This window comes from Macaca mulatta, chromosome 10, assembly GCF_049350105.2.
Source record: "Macaca mulatta isolate MMU2019108-1 chromosome 10, T2T-MMU8v2.0, whole genome shotgun sequence".
Taxonomy (NCBI): Eukaryota; Metazoa; Chordata; class Mammalia; order Primates; family Cercopithecidae; genus Macaca; species Macaca mulatta.
In genome coordinates, this window is record NC_133415.1 from 933,169 (window position 1) to 958,322 (window position 25,154).

At 57.6% G+C, this 25,154-nt stretch overlaps 3 protein-coding genes across 10 annotated transcripts; 2 read left to right on the forward strand and 1 right to left on the reverse strand.

The window, feature by feature from the left end:
* Nucleotides 1-246: 246 nt before the first annotated feature.
* Nucleotides 247-16,402, reverse strand: NCAPH2 (non-SMC condensin II complex subunit H2). Of its 5 annotated transcripts, none has more exons than XM_015150689.3 (20): nucleotides 16,204-16,402; nucleotides 8,482-8,583; nucleotides 7,570-7,625; nucleotides 7,391-7,475; nucleotides 7,243-7,311; nucleotides 7,000-7,079; nucleotides 6,771-6,913; nucleotides 6,316-6,399; nucleotides 5,729-5,859; nucleotides 4,097-4,168; nucleotides 3,427-3,493; nucleotides 3,188-3,295; nucleotides 2,997-3,050; nucleotides 2,786-2,856; nucleotides 2,601-2,694; nucleotides 2,438-2,506; nucleotides 2,287-2,336; nucleotides 2,086-2,187; nucleotides 1,842-1,991; nucleotides 247-1,773 (listed from the first exon to the last, which is right to left on the reverse strand). In XM_015150689.3, exons 1-20 carry the CDS (start codon nucleotides 16,309-16,311, stop codon nucleotides 1,633-1,635), a joined length of 1,836 nt encoding a protein of 611 aa, XP_015006175.1. In that variant the 5' UTR covers nucleotides 16,312-16,402; the 3' UTR covers nucleotides 247-1,632. The 5 variants fall into 5 exon arrangements, with proteins under 5 accessions (XP_015006175.1, XP_001112760.2, XP_077805273.1 ...); XM_001112760.5 differs by having other exon boundaries at nucleotides 2,438-2,509; XM_077949147.1 differs by having other exon boundaries at nucleotides 8,482-8,773.
* On the forward strand, nucleotides 596-1,439 carry SCO2 (synthesis of cytochrome C oxidase 2). Its single transcript, XM_077949154.1, has one exon. The coding sequence runs from the start codon at nucleotides 596-598 to the stop codon at nucleotides 1,394-1,396; it is 801 nt and encodes a 266-aa protein (XP_077805280.1). The 3' UTR covers nucleotides 1,397-1,439.
* Nucleotides 16,403-16,415: 13 nt separating the features above from the next.
* On the forward strand, nucleotides 16,416-21,549 carry LMF2 (lipase maturation factor 2). Of its 4 annotated transcripts, none has more exons than XM_077949143.1 (14): nucleotides 16,416-16,532; nucleotides 17,577-17,830; nucleotides 17,934-17,962; nucleotides 18,092-18,309; nucleotides 18,381-18,559; nucleotides 18,794-18,935; nucleotides 19,088-19,222; nucleotides 19,292-19,397; nucleotides 19,473-19,569; nucleotides 19,642-19,824; nucleotides 19,896-20,064; nucleotides 20,159-20,270; nucleotides 20,607-20,703; nucleotides 20,800-21,549. In XM_077949143.1, exons 1-14 carry the CDS (start codon nucleotides 16,484-16,486, stop codon nucleotides 21,106-21,108), a joined length of 2,079 nt encoding a protein of 692 aa, XP_077805269.1. In that variant the 5' UTR covers nucleotides 16,416-16,483; the 3' UTR covers nucleotides 21,109-21,549. The 4 variants fall into 4 exon arrangements, with proteins under 4 accessions (XP_077805269.1, XP_077805270.1, XP_028683381.2 ...); XM_077949144.1 differs by having other exon boundaries at nucleotides 19,642-19,785; XM_028827548.2 differs by lacking the exon at nucleotides 16,416-16,532 and adding an exon at nucleotides 16,906-17,023.
* The last annotated feature ends 3,605 nt before the right edge of the window (nucleotides 21,550-25,154 follow it).

Here is a 25,154-nt window from a genome sequence, read left to right on the forward strand (position 1 = left end):
CGTCGGCTGTGAGCCCGGAGGAGCTGCTGGGAAGCCTGGATGTGAGGAGGGTGGGGTTTTGTGGCGGTGGAAGGAAAGGTTAAATACGGCAGGCAGGCAGAGTCCGAGCTCCGGGGGTAGGTCGTGCAGGTTTGCTGCTTGCAGTGTGGAGGAAGGGCCACGGTTGGCTTAAGTGGCCCGAGGTGACAGGAAAGTGCTGGAGGAATCGGTTACTTTAGGGACTGCAAGCCAGAGTTACCCACCTCCTTTTAAGAAATGGGTTTATTGCGAATAGATAACGTGGTTAGGAGTCCAGGCAAGGCATGCACTTGGAATGCTTTCAGTCAGCAAGAGGGTCACCTTGCTGAGGTGCGGGGCAAGGTGTGGCGACAGGCTGGTGATCCCAGGTGGAGGACAGGAGTGACAGGTGTGGATGTTTGGTGGAGGTGTTCTGAGCTCAGGTGAGCAGTGACAAACGCCTGTTAAGCCTGAACGTGGGCTGGGTCCTTCGGATGGGTTGACTGGTCTCTCCAGTCGCAGGGGCAGCCCAGGCACCGTCCTGGGCCTTCCCTTCTGGCTCCTGACACCTGTGCTTGTTTCCAGGAGCATCAGATCCATGCTGCTGCTGACTCGGAGCCCCACAGCTTGGCACAGGCTCTCTCACCTCAAGCCCCCAGTCCTCCCTGGGACCGTGGGAGGCCAGGCCCTGCATCTGAGGTCCTGGTTTTTGTCAAGGCAGGGCCCTGCAGAGACAGGTAGGCAGGGCCAGCCTCAGGGCCCTGGGCTTCGAACCAGGCTGTTGATCACAGCCCTGTTTGGAGCTGGACTTGGTGGGGCCTGGCTGGCCCTGAGGGCTGAGAAAGAGAGGCTGCAGCAGCAAAAGCGAATAGAAGCCCTGCGCCAGGCAGCTGTGGGCCAGGGCGACTTCCACCTGCTGGACCACAAAGGCCAGGGTCGCCGCAAGGCTGACTTCCGGGGCCAGTGGGTGCTGATGTACTTTGGCTTCACTCACTGCCCTGACATCTGCCCAGACGAGCTGGAGAAGCTGGTGCAGGTGGTGCGGAAGCTGGAAGCAGAGCCTGGTTTGCCTCCAGTGCAGCCCGTCTTCATTACTGTGGACCCCGAGCGGGATGATGTGGAAGCCATGGCCCGCTATGTCCAGGACTTCCACCCAAGACTGCTGGGTCTGACCGGCTCCACCGAACAGATTGCCCAGGCTACTCACAGTTACCGTGTGTACTACAGTGCCGGCCCCAAGGATGAGGACCAGGACTACATCGTGGACCACTCCATTACCATCTACCTGCTTAACCCTGACGGCCTCTTCACCGATTACTACGGCCGGAGCAAGTCAGCTGAGCAGATCTCAGACAGTGTGCGGCGGCACATGGCGACTTTCCGCAGTGTCCTGTCTTAAGCCGCTGCAGCCTGGGCCCCATCATTAAACAGGGTGCCTTTAATCTGTGCGTGTGTGATCTGTACCAGCAGCCCATGGAGGTCAGGCAGCCCTCTTCTCTGCGCAGGGCAGGTGTACGTAAAAGGGTTTTTGGGGGAAGATGAGATGGCAACACTGCTTTATTAGGCCGGGCCAGCCAGGAGCAGATGCACGGCTCCTCAGTACACATCCCCCACCCCTGCCTTGGTGCTCCCCACTCAGGGCTGGGCCATGGAGGGGGCAGTGTAGGTCTGGAAGCGCTTGTGGGCTCGCTGGTGTGTGAGCAGTCTCAGGGACATGGTGTCCACGGCCGTCTCCAGCCCAGGCTGCTGGGTGATCTCCACTGTGTAGTCATTGGCCTGCAGGGGTGGGGCATCAGCAGGGTCTGGGAACCGTCTCCCCCTCCCACGCATCCCAGGCTACTCACCAGCTGCAGGGAGGCCAGCATAGAACGACACACCTCGAAGGCCGGCTGGCCAGCCACCAGCTCCGCAAAGGGACACCACTCATTGAGCTGGGGGAACCGTGAGACCACCTGGTCCCCATAGGTGTGGATGTCAAAGGGTACATGCTGCTCCTGCACAAGGGAGGGGCGTGTTGGCTGTGGAGAGAGGCAAGGCCTGGGACAGGCCTGCAGCAGACAGCTCTGGTTCCCAGCGACCCCGCGTCACCTGCTCCTGGAGCAGAGGCTGCACTGTGTCCTCCCAGTCCCTGATGCGCTGGCTCAGCTCTGTCTCCTGGACAAACTTCTGGGAGGTGGCGATGAAGAGCTCCTAGGAGAGGATCAGCAGAAGGTACTGCCTCCCAAGCAGGGCCTGGGCGCCTCTCACCTATCCCCCTCCCCTCCCCGTCCCTCTCTAACCCAGGCCTACCACGTTCCTTCGAACCAGCTCCTCGTAGCTCAGGGACACCGGCACTGTGTCTGGGAAGGGGCAGCTGTGAGCTGGGCAGCTGAGGGGCCACACTCTCCCCTGCCCCCAGTTCCAGTGGCCCCTCAGCACTCCTAGCCCGCTGCCCACCTACCAAGGTCAGCAGCTTCCCTGGGGTCTGCTCCCTCAGGCTCCACATACTCCTCAGGTTCTAGAAAGTCATCTGCTGGGAGGTGGGAGAGTGGACAGCACAGAGGCAGCCAGTCAGCTGGCAGCAGGTGCCAAGCCCCGCCCCACCCCCACTGGCAGGCACCCACCTGCTGCCCCCAGGTCTTCCAGAGAATCCTCCAGGTGGTCCTCCTCTGCAGACCACAGCCCCTCCTCGGCCCTCGGCAGCCACTGCTCGGCCACCTGTCCAGAGACAGCATCTGTGAGGGGCACTGTCATCTCCCATCAGGGCCGCCACGGGGTCCTAGATCACAGCTGACCAGTTGGGACTTGCCTCCCTCCTCTGCAGCTTCCGGAGAGTTTCCAACTGCTCCTTCACGTGTGTCCAGTACAGGACCTCCATGTCTGCAGACAAAGACCTTGTGAAGACTCCCTTGTCCTTCCCAGGCCCTGTGCCAGTCCACCCGAGGCTCTGGTGACACCAGGTGGGGGCAGACGTAGGGGAAGGGGAGTAAAACTGTCTTCCCTGAGGACTTCAGCCTCACCTGCAAAGGACGGACCCTTTCGCCGAGGCCTCCGGCTGTCAGCATGGTCAGCATCTGAGAGAGAACATGGTCAGCACCAACCAGGCCAAGAGCTGCCCACGGCAGTGGGGAAAGGGTGTTGATCCTCCTCCACGGGCCCTGGCCCAGCCCCCAGCTCCCAGGGGTCCGGAGTGCATGGCACACCCACTCACAGGCAGCCAGGTACCACTGGTGGAAGTCCTGCAGCTTGGCAGCACTCTTCCTCTTGCGCTTCTGTCCCGGAGCCTCCTCCACACAGGGGGGCACAGAGTAAGGCCTACCTAGAGGCAAACAGGGACTGTCTTAGAGCTGCTGGGCAATCAGGGTGCAAAGCCCTCTCCCACCCCCCTACCTCATGCCCCAGGAGACCCAGCCAGGAGTACCTGAGTGGAGGTATCTTCCACCCAATTACCTTTCTTGAAGGGCTTAGACTCCAGGGAGTCAAAGGGGTCCAGGCTCTGCCAGGGCTCTGGAGTCTCCTGGGCACAGAGCACAAGAAGGCGCTGGAGGAGTAGGGGGTGCACAGCCGCCCTCCCAAAGGAGAAGTAGGGGGTGCACAGCCGCCCTCCCAAAGGAGGAGTAGGGGGTGCACAGCCGCCCTCCCAAAGGAGGAGTAGGGGGTGCACAGCCGCCCTCCCAAAGGAGGAGTAGGGGGTGCACAGCCGCCCTCCCAAAGGAGGAGTAGGGGGTGCACAGCCGCCCTCCCAAAGGAGGAGTAGGGGGTGCACAGCCGCCCTCCCAAAGGAGGAGTAGGGGGTGCACAGCCGCCCTCCCAAAGGAGTAGGGGGTGCACAGCCGCCCTCCCAAAGGAGGAGTAGGGGGTGCACAGCCGCCCTCCCAAAGCCCAGGCAACAAGTGCGGTGAGAGCCTGGGACAGAGCCGACCACACTCAAATCCTGGATCACAGAGGGGAACAATCGAGGGACGGTGGGGGCCCAGAGTCGCATGAGGGGGTCTCTAAGAGAGCAAGTGCAAAGGGCCACAGGCTGAGAACACCGCAGGAGCGAGAGCATGATGGGCAGGCAGCCAGTCCTCGAATCCGCCCGTCCTCCCTGCCAGGGTCAGGGCCCCAACGCTCCTACCTTCATGCAGGATGCAGGCTCTGGGGCCCCCTCTCGCTCCCGCAGCATGTACCTCCTGGGCAGGGCAGCACTCTGCAAAGACAGTCACAGGGTCTCCACTTCTCCCCTTTCTCCACTCAAGGCTCTGGGTACCCCAGGAACTCCACCTTGGGTCAACATCAAGAACTCTACAAGGGCCGGGCACGGTGGCTCATGCCTGTAATCGAAGCGCTTTGGGAGGCCAAGGTGGGCAGATCACCTGAGGTCAAGAGTTTGAGACCAGCCTGGTCAACACGGTGAAACCCCGCCTCTACTAAAAATACAAAAAAAATTAGCCGGGCGTGGTGGCACACACCTGTAATCCCACCTACTCAGGAGGCTGAGGCAGGAGAATCGCTTGAACCCAGGAGGCAGAGGTTGCAGCGAGCCAAGATCACGCCACTGCACTCCAGCCTGGGCAAAAGAACAAGACTCTGTCTAAAAAAAAAGAAAAATCCTACAGGGGCCAGACACAGTGGCTCACGCCCATAATCCCAGTGCTTTGGGAGGCCAAGGCAGGCAGATCGTTTGAGCAAGGAGTTCCAGACCAGCCTGGGCAACGTAGTGAGACCCCGTCTCTACAAAAAATACGAAAATTAGCCAGGTGTGGTGGCACGCATCTATAGTCCCAGCTACTCGGGAGGCTGAGGTGGAAGGATCACCTGAGCCTAGAGAGGGTCAAGGCTGTAGTGAGCCAAGATCAGGCCACTGCACTCTACCCTGGGCAACAGAGCAAGACCCTGTCTCAAAAACAAACAAACAAACAAAAAAACCCTGCTAGTACTCTCTGGGGGCATTAAAACAAAAACCCGAAGAAAAACTTTAAAACACAAACAGTGGGCCGGACGCCGTGGCTCATGCCTGTAATCCCAGCACTTTGGGAGGCCAAGGCGGGTGGATGTCGGGCATGGTGGCAGGCGACTGTAGACCCAGCTACTCGGGAGGCAGGAATGGCGTGAACCCAGGAGGCGGAGCTTGTAGTGAGCCAAGATCGCACCACAGAACTCCAGCCTGGGCGACAGAGCGAGACTCTGTCTCGCAAAAAACAAAACAAAACAAAACAAAAAAAACAGTGGTCACGGGGTACTCTTCTTCAAAACTAAGAAAAACGAATAGAATATGACAAATATCCATGTCATCGACCAACCAGAGTGAAGAAACATTAACATTTCCTCTGTATGCATCGGGTTGATTTTCTGCTTTAATAAATAAAAAGGATTTCTTGGCTCTAGACTGCGTACAGTTGACCCTGGGGGTTGAGGGAGGCAGCAATGGCCTCCAGACACCCCCTCCTACCAGCCCAACTGCAAAAGAGGCGCCTCGGCGACCAGCAGCCATCCCAGGTAGCTGTGAGCTCGGCAGGGCCCAAACCCTTGGACGCCAGCCCACTACTCTGAAGATCATCAGTTCTGTCCAGAGAGGGGAGGAACACGGAAGCTGCCGTTCCAAAGGGCTGGCTGCAGGACGGGCTGCAGGACGGTGGGCTTCTGCCCCAGACCAATGGCCCGGGGCCAAGGCCATAGCGCTGCCCTCCTCGTGCAGGCTGACTCAACCCCAGAGCCAGGGTTGCCCCGTTCACAGCTCAGGCTCTGCAGGCCTCCATGTGGGTCCCACCTGCTGCGGGCTCCTGGGCTCCTCGGGCTCCAGAGTGGCCTTGGGGGCCGAGGCCTCAGGAAGGTCTACTGCCTCCTCTGCATCCTCGTCCTCACCCCCGCCCAGGGGCGCCGGGCCTTCTGGAGAGGGGCCTGGACAGGGAGCAAGAGAGTGATCAGCTCCAAGGAATGTCGAGACCAGACGGCACCAGAGGGACCCTGACGGCTACTTCCTCCCTCAGCTTTAGTCACGGAACCCAGAGGATTCAGCAGGTGCCTTGCACCCTCCTCGTCATGCTAGCGTGCTGTGCTCTGTTTGGTTCATTTTATTTCTTGGCAAATGTTCCTCTTTAAATGCAGCCATCCACATCTGCCCAGAGAGGACACCCAGGAAGGCAGAGGGCAGTCAGTGAACCAAGACGGGCTGAGGCTTAGGTAAGGCCAGGGGCTGTGGCTGCTTCCCCGGGGTGAGGCCTCATTCCCGTGGGCCATGGAAAGGGTGTGAGGCTGGCAGCTGACGGCAGCGCCTTGGACCCCTGTCCACTGAGAGCTGCCTCTCTGGTCCCCTTTGGCTGCCATGCCAGTCCCACCAGGGAGCTTTCTTCTCACCTGGGTCCTGGGAGAAGCCAAGTGCTGGGACAGGGCTCCTGCACACGGAAACTTCCATTGGCTGCTCCTCAGTTCTCCCGGCATCTGGGAGACAGGGATTGGACAAGGTCAGCCCAGCCCCTCTCCAAGATGGTCCCTGCCTGGTGTTCAACTAGCCCCTCCAAGGGGCCAGCAGAAGGGCAGAGTCCAGCAGACTCCAGGCCTTGGGCTGGGGGAACACAGCAGGGCCCTGAGCCAGGCACCAGGTCCCTGGCACTGAGACCATGTTAACTTGTAATCAAGGCACAGCAGACGGGTGGGATGAGCACCAGCCAACCTGTCTAGACTGGAGCGGGCACCCAGAGAGAGGGAGCTCCCAAGACCAGAGGTGGCAAGCACAGGGCACCCCACAAGAGTCCACCCAGAAGACCCTCCCTCCCTTCCTTCCCACCAAGCCCCCGCATCCAAGCCCTCACCCTTCTGGGTCCTTGGCATGGAAGCGCCTGCTGGCTCCACGGGGGACATGCCCTCTGGCTCCAACATGAAAGCCCCTCTGGGGTGGGGAACGCACGTGTTCATCCTGAAATCCTTCCGGCTGGCCAGGACCTCACCCTGACGGCTGTGCCGGCGAGAACACGCCTGCTGTAGAGACCCTTCCCAGGCAGGCCTCCCTCCTCCCTCGCCGCCGCCGGGCTCAGACCCTACCTGTACAGGGGACTGTTGTTCTTCTCCACTTCATCAGGGGCCACCAGGGCCATGGGCAGGAGGGGGAGGATGAGGACCTCCTGCATGGAGGCCGAGGCTGGGTGAGCCAGGCATCGTTCCACTCCAGTGGAGAACAGAGCCCACACAGGGCAGTGACACCTTCCCACACCCGATCAGCTCAACACAGCCCCAGGGAAAGTGCTGACCTCGCCCCAACCTAAGAGGGGCCAGGCCAGGACTCACGCTGGGCGCCTGATCGTTCTTGAGATCCACGTTAGTCCGGGAGTCAGGGAAGTCATCCAGCGACAGGAACTGGAGGGAGACAGAGCTCGTGGGGGCCGAGCCCAGGCAAACACACAGTGGGCGGGGGCCACGTGCCCAAGAAACTCACCTCATTCTCTGCCTCCTGGGGGGCCCCAGAGCTGGCATCCCCATTGGCCCTGTCCTCCTGCACCGAAGAGAGCTGCTTGGCCCGCCTGAGAGAGAAAAGTATCCCATGGGCATCCCAGAAGCTGCGGGGGCCTCCCTGGCCACATGCAGGGCAGCACAGTGAGTGGCTCCGGAACTCACCTCTTTCCAGAGATGAAATCAAGGGCCTGGTAGACGAGCGAGTAGAGGTATTCCACCTGGTGACCAGACGCAGGCAGTGAGGACCCAGAAAGGAGGGGCCCACCCCCAAGGCCTTCCCAGCGGTGCCCTCCACCAGGCCTGGCCACTACCACCAAATCTCCAGTACAAGAAACCACCAATTTTGGTTCCAAAAATAATTCTCAAATCAAACCACGAATCTCATGAGAATTACTTTACCAGCTGAGGCCACCCACATCTCTCTCCTGCCTGCTATGTTCCACGCAGCCGCCAAGCATGGCCTTCTCAACGGGTGACCTTGACGGCAGTGTGGTGCCCACAGTATGCCTCACACAGCCCTTGGTGGCCAGGCCCCTCGTGCTTGGCACCCACTCTGCCGATGGCCTGTAGCCCTGCTGCTCCTCCGCCCATGTGCTCCTGCCAGCATCACCCTAGTTCCTCCTCCTCATGTCCTGGCCCTGCCCCGTCCCAGCTCCAGCCGCCACGGGGCCTGCAGGACACAGTCCTTCACCCACTTCCTGTCCTCCTCCTCCACAGAACCATGAGGGTAGTGGCTGCGGATTTTCGAGGTGCTGACAATGAAGCACCCACAAGTAGAGGATGGGGAAGGGTAAGGTGGGTGCATGGGGCACCCTGGACTGTGCCCAAGTGCACACAGCAGGTGTCATTCCCCCAAGACAACAGAGCCCAACAGCACACAAGACCCTCCCTGCCTGGCTGTGCGATTTAAAATTAAAAAGTTCTTGGTGTTGGAAGGTGCCGAGGAAGTGGCTGAGACCTGAGGAGAGAGGGAGGTAGGTCACAGACGGGATGACCACTGCGCCTGCCCCAGAAGAACTGACTGCGGTCCCACTGGCCACCGAAATGCCAAGACCAGCGTCAAGCAGGGCCCACCTTCTTACTGTAGACGCAGGCAGAGCCCTGGATCAACAACGCTGCCTCAATGAAGTTCATTGTGGTCTTGCCTTCGTCAAAAGAAATGCAGATCTGATCCAGCTGCAAGAAACAACACAAGGGCGGGGGAATCCAAGGCCCAGTCTGCACTTGCTGCTTCCAGGGCAGCCCCACCCATCACTGGTCTCTGCCCAGCACCTCCTGAGACGGGTAGCGCGAGCTCTGCTGTGGGCTCCCCGGTTGTCCCTGGTATTTGGGTGGATAGACAGGTCTCCGTGTTTCCTCCTACTTCCTATAACAAAAACCTGTTTTGGAAGTGGAAGGCCCCCAGGGCACACTGTCTGCAAACAACCAGGGCAGCACAGCGGCTCACTCCACAAGGCGCCGCCTCCACAAGGCGCCATAAGCTGACAGGCTCCAGCAGGAAGACCCCTGACATAGAGAAGAAAAGGAAACCTCAGGGGTAGGAAAAGCAGAGACAAAATGCAGAGGTTTCCATCCTTTGGGCAGAGAACTCAGGAAACAGTTACGGATTAGTCATCATCCTTCCTCTGCCCCCCTCAGCCTCCCGGAGCCCCAGCTCCTGTCACCCCTTAAATGTCAGTGTCCCAGGCATTCCATCCTCAGCCTCTCTTCTTCCCATGCAGCCCCCGCCATGCACATTCCTTCATCCCATGCCCAAGCTGCCAACCATGAGCCAACGAGCCCCAAACCCATCCTGACCAGCTCTCTCCTCAACTCTGGGGCTGCATTCACAGCTGGCTGCAGAGTACATTCAAATGTCCCCAAACACTTCACTTCCATACTTAACCCAAGATCCTCCCCAACGCTGGCTCATCTGTATTCCTTCTCAGCAAACGACACTTAGAAAAAACAAAAGGCCAGGCGCAGTGGCTCAAGCCTGTAATCCCAGCACTTTTGGAGGCTAAGGCAGGCGGATCATGAGGTCACGAGATCGAGACCATCCTGGCTAACACGGTGAAACCCCATCTCTACTAAAAGTACAAAAAATTAGCCGGGCGTGGTGGCAGGCGCCTGTAGTCCCAGCTACTCGAGAGGCTGAGGCAGGAGAATGGCGTGAACCCCAGAGGCAGAGCTTGCAGTGAGCCGAGATCGCACCATTGCACTCCAGCCTGAGCAACAGAGCAAGACTCCATCTAAAAAAAAAAAAAAAAAAAAGGCAGGGCGCAGTGGCTCAGGCCTGTAATCCCAGCACTTTGGAAGGCTGAGGCGGGCAGATCACGAGGTCAGGAGATGGAGACCATCCTAACACGGTGAAACCCTGTCTCTACTAAAAATACAAAAAATTAGCCGGGGTAGTCCCAGCTACCTGGGAGGCTGAGGGAGGAGAATGGCGTGAACCCAAGAGGCGGAGCTTGCAGTAAGCGGAGATCGTGCCACTGCACTCCAGCCTGGGCGGGTACATTCAAATGTCCCCAAACACTTTACTTCCATACTTAACCCAAGATCTTCCCCAACGCTGTGGCTCGTTGGTATTCCTTCTCAGCAAATGACACTAAAACAAAACAAAACAAAACAGGCCGGTATGGCGGCTTTGAGCGAGACTCCGTCTCAAAAAAAAAAAAAAAAAAAGTTTTTGTAGAGACAGGGTCTCTCTCTGTTGCCCAGGCTGGTCTCAAACTCCTGGCCTCCAGCGATCCTCCTGCCTCAGCCTCCCAAAGCACGGGGATCACAGGCATGCGCCACCGCGCCCAGCCACAAACAACACTTTGAAGCCCCTGTGTGTCTTTCCAGCTCTTCAATTTTGCATTTCCATCTGCCTGGAATGCCCACCCCCAACTGTCCCCATGCAAACTCTTTTTCAGAGCCCCTCCATTCCTGGGGCCTCCGTGCAGCTCTATTAGTGTGATCATGTCCCTTAGTGAACTGTGAGCAGCATTAGTGTAATTCCAGCCTTCTGTTCAGTGCCCGACCCCGGTGCCCAGTAAATATCTGATTAACACATGCATAGGTAATGTCAAAGCTAAGCCTGGAAAACGCAGAGGCTCACCAGACAGATGAAGGGAACATGAAGGCAGCTAGCAGAGACTGGACACATCTCTTCAGGAAAATGAGCATGATCTAAACATGGCCAAAGCGTGCGGTGTGCTGGGGAGAGGCAAGATTTCGGGAACCATGGTAGCACGAAGAGGGGGAAAGGCTGGGAAGCCGTCCCCAAGGGGAGTCACTTCCATTAGCTCTTGAAGGATAAAGCGTGTTTGTCGGATCTGGGAGGAAGGGAGAGGAAACAGCAGCATGGTCGTCTACGGAGTGTGAGGACCCTGGGGGTGTTCAGGACCTGAAGAGCTGGCCCAGAAAGAAGGGAACATGGAGGAGAGGGCGGCCTGGAAGCCGAGCTGCAGAGGTGGCCCTTCTCTCCAGTGACCCTCAGCCCGGCCGGCTTGCCCGCTCCCAGGACACCGGGCCTCATTTGTCTTCTCACCTCCGCAGGTTGGACCTGCCATCTGAGCCCAAACCCACACGTCCAGCTGCCTTCTTCAAACATTGCTTGGATGTCTTCACCAAGATTCACACTGAATGCATCCACACTGAACTCCAGATAGCCCCCAACCCACCTGCCCAGAAACCCAGGGGTTCCTCTCCGTAGTCACCCCCATTCTGGCCCCACCACCTCCCCTTTTGCTTCTGCACTGACAGGGCTCCTCCTGCCCTTCGCTCCCCTCACATCCACTCTCCACACTCTGCTCAGTGCCTCTGTTTAGGATTTTGAGTTTTTCGGAAGAGTGGTAGGAAAAACCCAAAAAATTAAATGGAGCCGGAGGGAGGCCTCCATGCTGGCCAGCCTCCCTCTCCAGCTGCCTGCCCTCCTCTCTACTCCCAACTCAGAACCTTCCGTTTTGTTTCGTTTTTTGAGACAGAGTCTTACTCTGTCACCCAAGCTGGAATGCAGGGGTGCAATCTCAGCTCACTGCCACCTCCCCCTCCCGGGTTCAAGTAATTCTCCCTGCCTGAGCTTCCTGAGTAGCTGGACTTATAGGCGCCCGGCTAATTTTTGTAAAAACTCCAAACCTGCCAACGCCAGGTTTCCTCCACCTGGAACATTCTTTAGCTCACCATAATTAAGCAACTACTTTCATCCGAAACTAGGTCTCCCAAACTCTCCATAGGACCATATAGTTTCTTTCAAATCCCTCGTAAGTTTCTGCTGTTTTTTGTTTGTTTTTTTGAGATGGAGTCTCACTCTGTTGTCCAGGCTGGAGTGCAGTGGCGCGATCTTGGCTCACTGCAACCCCTGCCTCCCAGGTTCAAGCGATTTTCCTGCCTCAGCCTACCAAGTAACTGGGACTACAGGTGTGTACCACCATACCCGGCTAATTTTTTGTATTTTTAGTAGAAACAGCTTTTCACCATGTTAGTCAGGCTGGTCTCGAACTCCTAACCTCAAATGATCCACCTGCCTTGGCCTCCCAAAGTACTAGGATTACAGGCGTGAGCCACCATGCCTGGCCATCAGTTTCTGACTACACAAAGTCACCTGCAGCGGTGGAGGATGGATTCTGATCTGCCACTAACCACTGATCATTCAGGGCACATCTCTACTGCCTCTAACAGAGTTTCTGTGAGGACTCTGCATTCGTATGTGTAAAGCACATAAACAGGTGTACAGGTGCTTAACACAAGTAAGCACCAAATGCGTATTTATTATACCTCCACGCGGTTACTCTGTTGGACCCGTCTTCCCATGACAGTGGGAGCCCTGGCATAGTGAGGGTTATCATTTGCTTTGCTTGGCACTATTTTTTCAAAGTTTAACATGGTTCTTGGCACACAATTCACAACTAACAACCATGAATAAATAAATGGATAAAAGAGGGTAGGATCACGACAGTATTAGAAAAAGAACATTCTGGCCAGTGCAGTGGCTCACACCTATAATTCCAGCACTCTGGGAGGCCAAGGTAGGTGGATCGCTTGAGCTGGGAGTTTGAGAACAGCCTGGGCAACACAGTGACACCCCATCTCTACCAAAAATACAAAAAAATTAGCCGTGCAGTGGCACGTGCCTGCAGTCCCAGCTACTTGGGAGATGGGAAGATCACTTGAGCCTGGAAGGTCAAGGCTGCAGTGAGCCATGATGGCACTACTGCACTCTACCCTGGGCAACAGGGCAAGACCCTATCTAAAAACAAAAAACAAAAAACAACAAAAAAGAAAAAGAACATCATGGTAGTGTGTGAAAAATGAAAGAAGGAAAAAGATAATACTAGAAACCAGGAAATGAGGACTTAAAGCAGCAGAGGTTTGGAAGAGCAGACACAAGAAAGCAGGAAGGGAGCTGACCAAGCCAGCAAGGAGATTTACCAAGTGAACAGGTGTCCCCATGGACCCTGCTTGATCTGAAAACCTGAATCCACAGGAGCTCTGCCCAGCACAGTTTCCTGTATTTTCTCAGCCAACTATGTATCAGAGCAGAGAAGTTCAGTCATCAGACACACGTGCATTTAACAAACACTTTAACATCCACACCTATGTGCCAGGCACTCTACTAAACAGACAAAAGAGGGCATAAGCATGGTCCCTGCCCTGGCAGAATTCACATTCTAGGGTGGAGACAGGCCACAAACAGGTTGAGTTGAAGAATGGCTTGTGGCCAGGCGCAGTGGCTCACACCTGCAATCCCAGCACTTTGGGAGGCTGAGGTGGGCGGATCACGAGGTCAGGAGTTGGAGGCCAGCCTGGCCAACATGGTGAAACCCCGTCTCTACGAAAAATACAAAAATTAGCCGGGCGTGGTGGCAGGCGCCTGTAATCCCGGCTACTCGAGACTGAGGCAGAAGAATCGCTTGAACCCAGAAGATGGAGGCTGCAGCGAGCTGAGATTGCGCCACTGCACTCCAGCCTGGGTGACAGAGTGACAGTTTGCCTCAAAAAAATAAACATATAAATAAATAAAATTTTTTTTGGCCGGGCGTGGTGACTCACACCTATAATCCTAGCACGCTAGGAGGCCGACACAGGTGGATCACGAGGTCAGGAGATCAAGACCATCCCGGCTAACACGGTGAAACCCCGTCTCTACTAAAAATACAAAAAATTAGCCGGGTGTGGTGGCAGGTGCCTGCAGTCCCAGCTACTCAGGAGGCTGAGGCAGGAGAATGACGTGAACCCAGGAGGCGGAGTTTGCAGTGAGCCGAGATCACGCTACTGCACTCCAGCCTGGGCAACAGAGCAAGACTCTGTCTCAAAAAAAAAAAAAAAAAAAAAAAAAATTTTTTAAATGGCTTATGATAAACATTCTAAAGTACATAAGGTGCTGAGATGGAGAGAACTATTTTAGATAGGGTGGTCAGCTGACATTTACACTAAGATCTAAAGAATGAAAAGGACTCAGTCAGCCAGGTGTGGTGGCTCACGTCTGTAATCCCAGCACTTTGGAAAGAGGCAGAGCTGGGTGGATCACCTGAGGTCAGGAGTACAAGCCCACCTGGCCAATGTGGCGAAACCCGTCTCTATCAAAAATACAAAAATTAGCGGGGCGTGGTGGTGCATGCCTGTAATCCCAGCTACTCGGGAAGCTGAGGCAGAAGAATCACTTGAACCCGGGAGGCGGAGGTTGCAGTGAGCCAAGACTGTGCCACTGTACTCCAGCCTGGGCAATAGAGCAAGACTCCATCTCAAAAAAAAAAAAGAAAAGAAAAGAAAAGAAAAAAAGAAAAAAGAAAACAGACTCAGTCATTAAAAGAATATTCCCAGTCAGGTGTGGTGGTGCACACCTGTAGTCCCAGCTACCTGAGAAGCTGAGGCAGGAGGACTGCTTGAGCACAGCAGTTTGAGACCAGCCTGGGCAACATAGTAAGATCCTCCTCTCTGATTTTTTTTCTTCTTGTCCTTGCCATATGAAGTCTCTCTTCAGTTAAAAACAAAAAAGAGGCCGGCGCGGTGGCTCACGCCTGTAATCCCAGCACTTTGGATGGCTGAGGCGGGCGGATCACGAGGTCAGGAGATCGAGACCATCCTGGCCAACACGGTGAAACCCCGTCTCTACTAAAAATACAAAAAAATTAGCCGGGCGAGGTGGCGGGCGCCTGTAGTCCCAGCTACTCGGGAGGCTGAGGCAGGAGAATGGCGTGAACCCGGGAGGCGGAGCTTGCAGTGAGCCGAGATCGCACCACTGCACTCCAGCCCGGGCAACAGAGCAAGACTCCGTCTCAAAAAAATAAATAAATAAATAAATAAAATAAAATAAAACAAAATAAAAAATAAAAACAAAAAAGAACATTCCCAAGTGGAGCAGAGAGCATGAAGACCTTCCACCAAGAAAAAGCTTGGGGTGCCACAGGTTACCTGGTACAAAAGAAGATACAAAATAGGCCAAAATGAGGCTAAAACGGGGAGCAGAGCCAGGTTCAGGGGAGGAAATTTGGGTTTTATTCTGAGCATAACGGAAAGCCACTGAGGGGTTTTAGGCAGAAAACAGTGCTGTGGCCGGATTTTAATTTTTAAGGGTCATACTTGCTGCTGGTTGGAGCACGAATCGGAGAGGGACAAAAATAGGGATAAGGGAACCCAAATAGGAAGGTTTTACACAGATCCAGGCCAGAGACAATGGTGGCCTAGACCAGATAAAGTGGAGAACAGATGAATTCAAGTGATATTCTGGTGGTATAACTGATGGAATTCATGGGTGAACTGGGTGTTAAGCGTGGGGCTTCACTATAGTCACATTCAGCTTTTGCCTTTGAACAGTGGTGCCATTTTCCGAGATGGGAAAGGCTGAGGTTTAAGCAGAAAAATGAAGAGTTCCACTTTAAATATGTTAAATGAGATGTTTATGTAACACCCAGTAGATGTCAAGAGAGCAACTGGATATGTAAAGTAGATCTGGAGGAAAGACCTGGGATAGATGGAGCTGCAGATCTGGTAGTTGTCCTAATACAGGCGATATTTAAAAATCATAGAAATAAATGACACTGTTCAGGGGAAATGCATCAGAAGATCACCCAGGCCCTATCCTGAGGAACTCAACACTTAGAGACTAGATAGAAAAAAAAAGCAGGCAATGAAATAGGGAAACAATCTTACTACTATGTTTCAAAAAGGAAGGAGTAGCCAGTCCAACAAATGCTGATTTGAGTAAGAGGACACTTCCAGTGTTCCATGGATTGGGTAGGATGGAGATCACTGTTGATCAAAACAAGAAACAAAAATTTAAGTGTCGTGGACGCCAGACTGAGCTGGGCTGAGGAGTGAAAATGAAGTGCAGATACGGAGCAGACAGCTTAACAGAGGTCTAGACAGGGCTGTCAAATATGGAAGAAACACTAATCGCTAACAGAATGGAGCACAGCAATAGCCTGAAATTGGTTTGAAAATCCAAGATAAAAAATCCCTCTGACGTCGTGATCCAGACCTCTCAAACACACAAGCATGCTCTTAATAACTGCAACAAAAGCAATAACGCTTTCTAGACTATTCCACTGCGTTGGGGAAACGGCTGGTCACCACCCACTCAATCATTCACACGGTTCGCTGACGGGTGGAGACCTGCAATGACAGCTCCACGCTAATCTAACAAGGGGTGATTTGGGGAGGCAGAGATGGATTTTAAAAAGAAGCAGGGAGCCCGAAGACCAGCGCGGCCAGAGCGCCAGATGGCCATAAGCGTGGAGGCTGCGGGACGCCCACAGCCCCGGGCCCGGAGCCCCCGCCCCGCAGCCCCACCCGCCGGCCCACCCCGCGCCACTCCCCCGCCACCCTCACCTCCTCCAGATACTCGCCCAGCTGGGCCGCCACGTCCACCTCCCAGTTCTTGGTGAGATCGCGGATGGGCTGCAAGAGGTGAGCGAAGCGCGCCTCCACGTCCTCCATGTCCGGGAGGGAACGGGCGGCAAAGGGACCGTAGGGCTGCCTTCCGAGGGGTACGGCGTCCTCAGCCCGCCACTAGTTCTGGCGCCATTTTGCTGTTCCCGCCCAGGAAAATGCGTAGGCGCGGCGTCGCGCGCATGTCTATGACGTAACGCGGGCCAAAGCCCAAGAGGCGATGCCCCGCGCCGCGCGGCCGGAGCGCACCGGAAAAGTCGCGGCGCAGGGTAGGCGCCGGGGCCGAAGGGGGCGGGCGGTGGGCGGGGCTTTGGGCTGCCGCCGGTTTGGACGGGCGGGCTTTTGGGCCCGCCGTGGGTGGGGCGGGACGGGGCGGGGCGGGACCTGGGGCTGCCGCGGGTTGGGCGGGCGGAGCAGTGAGGAGGCGGGGCCTCGGGCTGCCGCCGGCGAGGTAGGGAGGGACCTGGAGCTGCCGCGGGCGGGCGGGTGGGCCGAGGAGGCGGGGCTTGGGGCTGACGCGGGCGGGGCGGGGCGTGGAGCTGCCGCTGGGGGGCGCGCCGAGGAGGCGGGGCCTGGGGGGCTGCCGCGGGCGGGGTGGGCGGGGCCTGGAGCTGCCGCGGGCGGGCGGAGAGGGCGGACCCTGCTCTAGCGGGCCGCGTAGCGGACATGGCGGGCTCCCGGCTCCCGCGGCGGCTCTTCCTCCAGGGCGTGGCGGCCGTCTTCATGTTCGCCTTCGCTTCCCTCTACACGCAGATCCCAGGTGAAGGCACCCAGGGTGGGACACCCCCAGCCTCGGCGCGGGTCCCTATGTCCTCTTTTCTCTGTGCCCGGCACTCACGCAGTCTGGGGTTGGGAGTGACGGCCAGGCCTTGGCGTGGCCGGAGGGGGTAGGGGGCGGAGGTTCGTGTCCTGCAGGCCGCTGTGGGGGTAGGAATCGGTGCGGTGATCCGTTTGCTGTGAGGCTCTGGACTCTGACCTGGGGTGGGGGACAGAACTCTGGGAGAGGTGGGAGAGCGGCTTCCTCCCAGACCTGGTGGGGCGGGTAGGAGGTCGGGCTGAGACCTGGAAGAGGGCAGTGGGCTCTGCTGGGTGGAGGCCCTGACCCCGCTAGTTGAGCAGGCCTCTAGCCCTGGGACGGGGTTTTGACAGGTCCTGACCTGGGGGACGGGCTCTGGAGGGACTGCGGACCCTGACCTAGGGATGGAGATATCCGGGTGCTCTGACCTAGGTTGGGGGGTCTGCAGGCCCTGACTCAGAGTTAGTCTAGTCTGCAAGGGCTGTCCAGGGCCTGGCCCTGACGTGCCCTCTCACAGGCCTGTATGGCCCCGAGGGCATCCTACCTGCAAGGAAGACGCTGCGGCCGCAGGGCAAGGGCCGCTGGCAGCAACTGTGGGAGACCCCCACGCTGCTGTGGGAAGCGCCGAGACTGGGGCTGGACACGGCCCAGGGCCTGGAGCTGCTGAGCCTGCTGGGCGCACTACTGGCCCTGGGGGCCCTGCTGCTGAGCCCACTGCGTCACCCCGTCGTCTACCTGCTGCTGTGGGCTGCCTACCTTTCGGCCTGCCAGGCAAGTGGGACCCCTGTGACCAGCTCAGTCCACCCCTACCCCTGCCTCTGCCTTAACTGAGTCCACAGCCACACTTGCTCCCTGACGGCCCCTCTCTCTGCAGGTGGGCCAGGTGTTCCTTTATTTCCAGTGGTGAGTGACCGCTGGGCCTGGGGCTGCGGGAGGCTGGGTGGGGGTGGGGTAGGGCCTCTCCTGGGAGGACCCTCCCAGGGGAGCAGCTGTGTCGGGAGGAGCTCTTGGTGCTATTTTCTGTCCCCATAGGGACTCCCTGCTGCTAGAGACTGGCTTCCTGGCCGTGCTGGTGGCCCCGCTGAGGCCAGCCTCCCACCGCAAGCAGGCCCCCCAGGGCGGGCGGGCAGGGGCCCTGCCCCATGAAGACCTCCCCTTCTGGCTAGTGCGCTGGCTGCTGTTCCGCCTCATGTTCGCCTCAGGCGTGGTCAAGCTGACCAGTCGCTGCCCCGCGTGGTGGGGGCTCACTGGTGAGGGGCCCTTCCTGGACCTGGGGTGGTCTGGGGGCTCTGCCAGCCCTGACTCCTGCTCTCGCCTGCAGCCCTCACCTACCACTACGAGACCCAGTGCCTGCCCACGCCCGCCGCCTGGTTCGCACACCACCTGCCTGTCTGGCTGCACAAGCTCAGCGTGGTGGCCACCTTCCTAATCGAGATCGCCGTGCCGCCCCTGTTCTTCGCCCCCATTCGACGCCTGCGTTTGGCTGCCTTCTACTCGCAGGTAGGTGAGAGCTGCAGCTGTCAGAGAGAGGCAGACAGGGCTCGGCCTTCAGCACTGCTCAGCGTGCCCTGTTGGGGACAGGGTGGCTCCCGGGGACAGGTGGCAACCGCTGTTGGGAAGGCCTTGTAGCAGAGGGATGCGCCCCGCAGGATGGAGGTGGGTGCCTACTAGGTAGGGCTGCATCACAGGGTCGGGCGTCCGTCTCCGGGAGCATTGAGAGTGGGCCGCCCCCAGGTGCTGCTGCAGGTCCTGATTATCATCACTGGCAACTACAACTTCTTCAACCTGATGACGCTGGTGCTCACCACTGCGCTGCTAGACGACCAGCACCTGGCTGCTGAGCCTGGCCATGGCAGCCGCAAGAAGACGACCACCTGTGCGTGTCACTCGTCCTGGGTTCGCTGTCGCTAGCCCCCTGCCCTCCCGGGGGTTCTCCCCTCCAACACCCCCACAGGACTCCCACTCTAACTGCACCCCAGCCCCCTGGCTAGGGACCCTCTGCTGACCCATGACTGTCCTGCCCCACAGCCTGGCCCAAGGCCCTGCTGGCCACACTGTCGCTGCTGCTGGAACTAGCCGTTTACGGGCTTCTAGCCTATGGCACTGTGCACTACTTTGGCTTGGAGGTTGACTGGCAGCAGCGCACCATCCACTCCAGAACCAGTGAGTGCCGACTTGGGGGGGGCCAGAGGGCAGGGGCGGACCAGTCCTCACACCCCCCTTCTCCGCCAGCTTTCACCTTCCACCAGTTCTCTCAGTGGCTAAAGACACTGACGCTGCCCACTGTGTGGCTGGGTGTGGCCTCCCTGGCCTGGGAGCTGCTGAGTGCCCTCTGGAGGTACATGGCCCAGGAAGCGGGGAGGGGGCACAGGTGTGCAGGGCCGCCATGACGATCTTGGGTCCCTACCCACAGGTGGACCCAGGTGCGGGGCTGGCTACGGAAGTTCAGTGCTGCAGTCAAACTGTCCCTTGTGAGCACTGCGACTGTGGCCTTGTTCTTGATCAGCCTGGTGGGTAGCACTGGAGGGCTGGGGGGCAGGCCGGGGGCAGGACAGCCCTGAGAACCGCCCACCTGCCTCCAGGTGCCGTACTCCTACGTGGAGCCCGGGACCCACGGGCGCCTCTGGACTGGGGCCCACCGCCTGTTTGGCGCCGTGGAGCACCTGCAGCTGGCCAACTCCTACGGCCTCTTCCGCCGCATGACCGGGCTTGGTGGGCGGCCTGAGGTGGTGCTGGAGGGCAGCTACGATGGCCACCACTGGACGGTGAGCCCTCACAGGGCGGGCAGGGTGGGGCCCAGGTCAGCTGGCCCAGCTGACTTCGGCCTGCCTGGCAGGAGATCGAGTTCATGTACAAGCCTGGGAACCTGAGCCGGCCTCCCCCAGTTGTGGTGCCCCACCAACCACGCCTGGATTGGCAAATGTGGTTTGCAGCCCTGGGCCCGCACACGCACAGCCCGTGGTTCACAAGCCTGGTCTTGCGCCTGCTGCAGGGCAAGGAGCCAGGTGCGAAGCGGGGTGGGGAGGGGCAGGGTGGAGAGGGAGACAAGAGGGGGCGGGGAGGGTACTGCGGGAGCCACACTGACCCCTCTCGCTGCAGTGATCCGCCTCATCCAGAGTCAAGTGGCCAGGTATCCCTTCCACAAGCAGCCGCCCACCTACGTCCGAGCCCAGCGCTACAAGTACTGGTTCTCCCAGCCTGGAGAGCAAGGGTAAGGCCGGGCACCGGGTGGGGTGTGGAGCCCGGGGAGCAGGGGTAAGGCCGGGCACCGGGTGAGGTGTGGAGCCCGGGGAGCAGGGGTAAGGATGGGCACCGGGTGGGGTGTGGAGCCCGGGGAGCAGGGGTAAGGCCGGGCACCAGGTGGGGTGTGGAGCCCGGGGAGCAGGGGTAAGGCCGGGCACCGGGTGGGGTGTGGAGCCCGGGGGGCAAGGGTAAGGCCGGGCACCGGGTGGGGTGTGGAGCCCGGGGGGCGGGGGTAAGGCCGGGCACCGGGTGGGGTGTGGAGCCCGAGGTGCCGCCAGGCTCTGAACATCAGGTCCCGCTGCAGCCAGTGGTGGCGGCGCCAGTGGGTGGAGGAGTTCTTCCCACCCGTGTCCCTGGGAGACCCGACGCTGGAGACACTGCTCAGGCAGTTTGGGCTGCAGGTAAGGGGGTATCAGCCAGGCTAGGGGAGGTGGCAGGGGTGACCCTAGTCTCCTGGGGTGAACCCAGTAAGCACTTCCCCAATCTCCCTCCCACAGGACAAGAGCCCACCCCGGGCCCGCAGTGCCAACAGCACTCTGGCCCAGGCCCTCCACTGGACTCGCACTCAGCTGTCTCCTCTGGAGGCCCCCGCCCTGCTCTGGGGGCTCCTCGTGGCCATAGGGGCTGTCAGAGTTGTGCAGGCCCTGCTAGCACCCTGGTCTCTCCGGTCCTCCCCCCTGGCACCAGCCAGCGGGGAGAAGCGCAGGCCAGCCCCGCATAAAGACTCTGGAGCTGCCTCCGAACAGGCCACCCCAGCCCCCAACCCCTGGACCAGTAGTTCTCGGACCGCCCGGCGAAAGAAGTAGCTGTGTTCTCCCGGCCGCGCATCCTGAGAGGGTTGGGTCCCTGGGACTGCTCTGGCCTCCGGCAGGACAGGACCCAGCCACTGTGCCTTAGCTGACCCTGCAGGGCCGGGCACAGGTTGGGGGGCTGCCCCTGGGGTTTGCAGGGTGCTGCATTGAGGGCTCCAGGCCCCACCCCCACGCCAGCCACGCCCCTCCCCAGGACTCCCACTGTTGCCTCTGTGATTGGCCCAGGAGGGAAACACGACCCAGCTCAAGACCCTTCCCCTGCCCTGGGCTGTGGGGGTCTGAGTCTGGAACCCCCACCCCAGGCCCCATGCCGGAGGGGAAGAGGCTGACTCTCAGGGAAAGAGGGGAAGCACCGTCATCTTCCACGTCATCTTCACACCAGCCCATCCTGCCCTTTAGATCTGGGCACCAATAAAGGCGTCTTTTGTGCTTGGCTGTGTGCCTGGTGCTGCTTTCACGGGAGGCCTGAGGATGGGAGTGTCTCCCCTACTCCGGGCAGTGGGCGTCCAGAGCACCGTCAGGCTCCCCCACGGCGTGGCCCCCCAGGCACCCTCCTGCCCCATCCTTGGCATTCTCTGTAAGGAGGCCTGGCTTGGCGTTGTCCATTGCCTGACCACAGAGGAGCCTCAGGCCTGGCACAGCCCAGTGGACCTGTCAGCTCCACACTCCAAGGCTGGTGGTGGAGCTGGTCCCTCCCTTCCCTCCTGCTCACATTTCCTGGCCTCAGGAAAGGATGGAAGGGCCAGAGTGGGCAGGGGGTGAAGGAGAGATGAGGTGGGCGAGTTAATAGAGGCTCCTCTGCAGAGTGAAGCCAGGGGGAGGGGAGCTGGAGGCCCTGGGTTGGGACGGAGGAGGGAAGGTGCATCTGACGCCCCCAACCTCGATCCTAGGAAGAAGACAGCAGCAGAGAAAGCAGTCAGGGCACCGTCCAGGTTTCCGTTTGGGGTCAGGTTATCAATTGGAGGTCACCGCCCACCCTGGAAACTCACAGCACAGCTCCCTCTGCCTCTGGCCCGTCCTTGGTACAGTCCCCATCTCCTGCTCTCCCGCCAGACCCCTGGGCAGCTCCCACTATACCCAGCTCCCTCACGTCGCTGACCTCCATCTGGCCCACCCAGACAGAGCTCCATGCTCAAACACAGCCGGTGGCGTGAACTCTCAGATGCCTTCAGGGGCTCCTATACATGGAATAAACAATCGAGAAGTCAGCCTTGGCTTAGTAATAGGCCGTGCACGGTGGCTTATGCCTGTAATCCCAACTCTTTGAGAGGCTGAGGGGGAGATAGATCACCTGAGGTCAGAGTTCGAGACCAGCTTGGCCAACATGGTGAAACCCGATCTCTACTAAAAATACAAAAATTAGCCGCGTGTGGTGGCGGGTGCCTGTAATGCCGGCTACTTCACAGGCTGAAGCAGGAGAGTTGCTTGAACCTGGGAAGCGGAGGTTGCGGGGAGCCGAGATCGTGCCACTGCACTTCAGCCTAGACAACAGAGTGAGACTCCGTCTCAAAAAAAAAAGGTAATCTGTTTAAAACTCAAAAACCTGTTCCTAGGCTTCTTTGTTTTCTGGACAGGGTCTCTCTCACTCTGTTGCCCAGGCTGGAGCAGTGGTGCAGTTGTGGCTCACTGCAGCCTCAGACTCCTGAGCTCAAATGGTCCTCCTGCCTCAGGCTCCCACCACCACACACACTCCCCATGTTGCCCAGGCTGATGTTCCTAAGCTTTTTTTTTTTTTTTGAGACGGAGTCTCGCTCTGTCGCCCAGGCTGGAGTGCAGTGGCGCGATCTCGGCTCACTGGCATGCGTCCGACCTGATGTTCCTAAGCTTTTAAGCTCACTTTATGAATGTCTTCTGTGTTTTTGTTTTCTGTAACAGCTTTCTTGGTAAGTCACATGCTATACAACTCACCCATTGCAAATGCACAACTCAGTGGCTTTCAGTATATTCACAGAGTTGCACATCCATCACCAGAGTTCATTTTATTTATTTATTTATTTAGAGACACAGTCTCACTGTTGCCCAGGCTGGAGGGCTGTGGCACAATCTCAGCTCACTGCAACCTCCACCTCCTGGGTTCAAGCGATTCTCCTGCCTCAGCCTCACAAGTAGCTGTGATTACAGGCGTGAACCACCACACCCGGCTAATTTTTGTAGTTTAGTAGAGATGGGTTTTCACCATGTTGGCCAGGCTGGTCTCGAACTCCTGACCTCAGGAGATCCGCCCACTTTGGCCTCCCAAAGTGCTGCGATTATAGGCCTGAGCCACGGCGCCCGGCCCAGAGGCCATTTTAGAACCTTTCATCTCCTCCGGAAGAAACTCCGAACTGTTTAGCTGTTGCCCTCTGACCCCTCCCCACCAAGCCATAAACAACTATTCATCTACCTTTTTTCTTTGTGGATTTACCTATTCTGGACATTTCCTGTAACGTGGGACCTTTTGTGTCTGGCTGCTTTCACTCAGCACGATGTTTTCAAGGCACATCCACATCATAGCACATATCAGCGCCGTGTTCCCTTAGGAGTGAGTCAGTCCAGTGTACGCAGGGACCACATTCTCCCTGTCCTTATTCATTCAGGTATCGATGGATGCTTGGATGGCTTCCACCGCTCTTGGGTGAGTAGTGCTGCTGTGAACATTGGGTATGCAAGTTTTTGTGTGGGATTACAGATGTGCGCTACCACATCTGGCTAATTTTTGTATTTTTAGTAGAAATGGGGTTTCACCATGTTGGCCAGGCTGGTCTTGAACTCCGGACCTCAAGTGATCCACCCGCCTGATCCTCCCAAAGTGCTGGGATTACAGATGTGAGCCACCGCGCCCAGCCTATGTAGAACTGATTTGATGAGAAGCTGAGTCTCTAACAGATGCAGTGACTAGGACACTATTGGGTCAAAGAACCACATAGGCTGTGCACCAGGAAGAAACACACACAGGCTGGCACTGGTAAAATGCAAAATAAATAAATAAATAAAACCACTTGCATTTGTCAAAAATAAAATTTTAGGCTGGGCGCGGTGGCTCACGCCTGTAATCGGAGCACTTTCAAGACCATCCTGGCTAACACAGTGAAACCCAATCTTTACTAAAAGTACAAAAATTGGCCGGGCGCGGTGGCTCAAGCCTGTAATCCCAGCACTTTGGGAGGCCGAGACAGGTGGATCACAAGGTCAGGAGATAGAGACCATCCTGGCTGACACAGTGAAACCCCATCTCTACTAAAAAAATACAAAAAACTAGCCGGGCGAGGTGGCGGGCGCCTGTAGTCCCAGCTACTCAGGAGGCTGAGGCAAGAGAATGGCATAAACCCGGGAGGCGGAGCTTGCAGTGAGCTGAGATCCGGCCACTGCACTCCAGCCTGGGCGACAGAGCGAGACTCTGTCTCAACAAAAAAAAAAAAAAAAAAAAAAAAGTACAAAAATTAGCTGGGCATGGTGGGCGCCTGTAATCCAGCTACTCAGGAGGCTGAGGCAGGAGAATGGCTTGAACCTGGGAGGCGGAGCTTGCAGTGAGCTGACGTCGTGCCACTGCACTCCAGCCTGGGCAACAAGTTTTTTAAACTCCGTCTAAAAAAGAAAAAAAAAAATTTGCATAGAGACATTTGTGGCTGCTCTGTATATTACAGTCATTAGCTGGAAACTGTTTATGAGGTGATAGCTAAGTAGGGGGTCGATTAGGAGAATGAGCTATTGCCTTCGTGTATAACAACTATTGAGAAGAAATAGTTATGTGATACCATCATAATTTTAAAAAGAGAATCTGGACCAGGCACGGTGGCTCACGCCTGTAATCCCAGCACTTTGGGAGGCCAAGGCAGGCAAATCACCTGAGGTCAGGAGTTCAAGACCAGCCTGGCCAACATGGCAAGACACTGTCTCCACTAAAAGTACAAAAAAATTAGCCAGGCATGGTGGTGTGTACCTGTAAGCCCAGCTACTCGGGAGGCTGAGGCAGGAGAATCACTTGAACCTGGGAGGTGGAGTTTGCAGTGAGCCAAGATCGTGCCACTGCACTCCGGGCAACAGAGCGAGACTCCGTCTCA

Excerpts from the sequence above, each read along its gene's own strand:
- NCAPH2 (XM_001112760.5), bottom strand. The coding sequence starts at position 16,311 with ATGGAGGACGTGGAGGCGCGCTTCGCTCACCTCTTGCAGCCCATCCGC. Across the intron at positions 5,860-6,315 it reads TGGCTTCTCCCAGGACCCAG|GCCCCTCTCCAGAAGGCCCG; the intron begins GTGAGAAGAAAG and ends CTCCCTGTCCAG. Across the intron at positions 4,169-5,728 it reads AGCCCAGGAGCCCGCAGCAG|AGTGCTGCCCTGCCCAGGAG; the intron begins GTGGGACCCACA and ends CTGTCTTTGCAG.
- LMF2 (XM_028827548.2), top strand. The coding sequence starts at position 16,930 with ATGGCGGGCTCCCGGCTCCCGCGGCGGCTCTTCCTCCAGGGCGTGGCG. Across the intron at positions 18,560-18,793 it reads TGGCTGCCTTCTACTCGCAG|GTGCTGCTGCAGGTCCTGAT; the intron begins GTAGGTGAGAGC and ends GGCCGCCCCCAG. Across the intron at positions 19,398-19,472 it reads CTGCTGAGTGCCCTCTGGAG|GTGGACCCAGGTGCGGGGCT; the intron begins GTACATGGCCCA and ends CCCTACCCACAG.
- SCO2 (XM_077949154.1), top strand. The coding sequence starts at position 596 with ATGCTGCTGCTGACTCGGAGCCCCACAGCTTGGCACAGGCTCTCTCAC.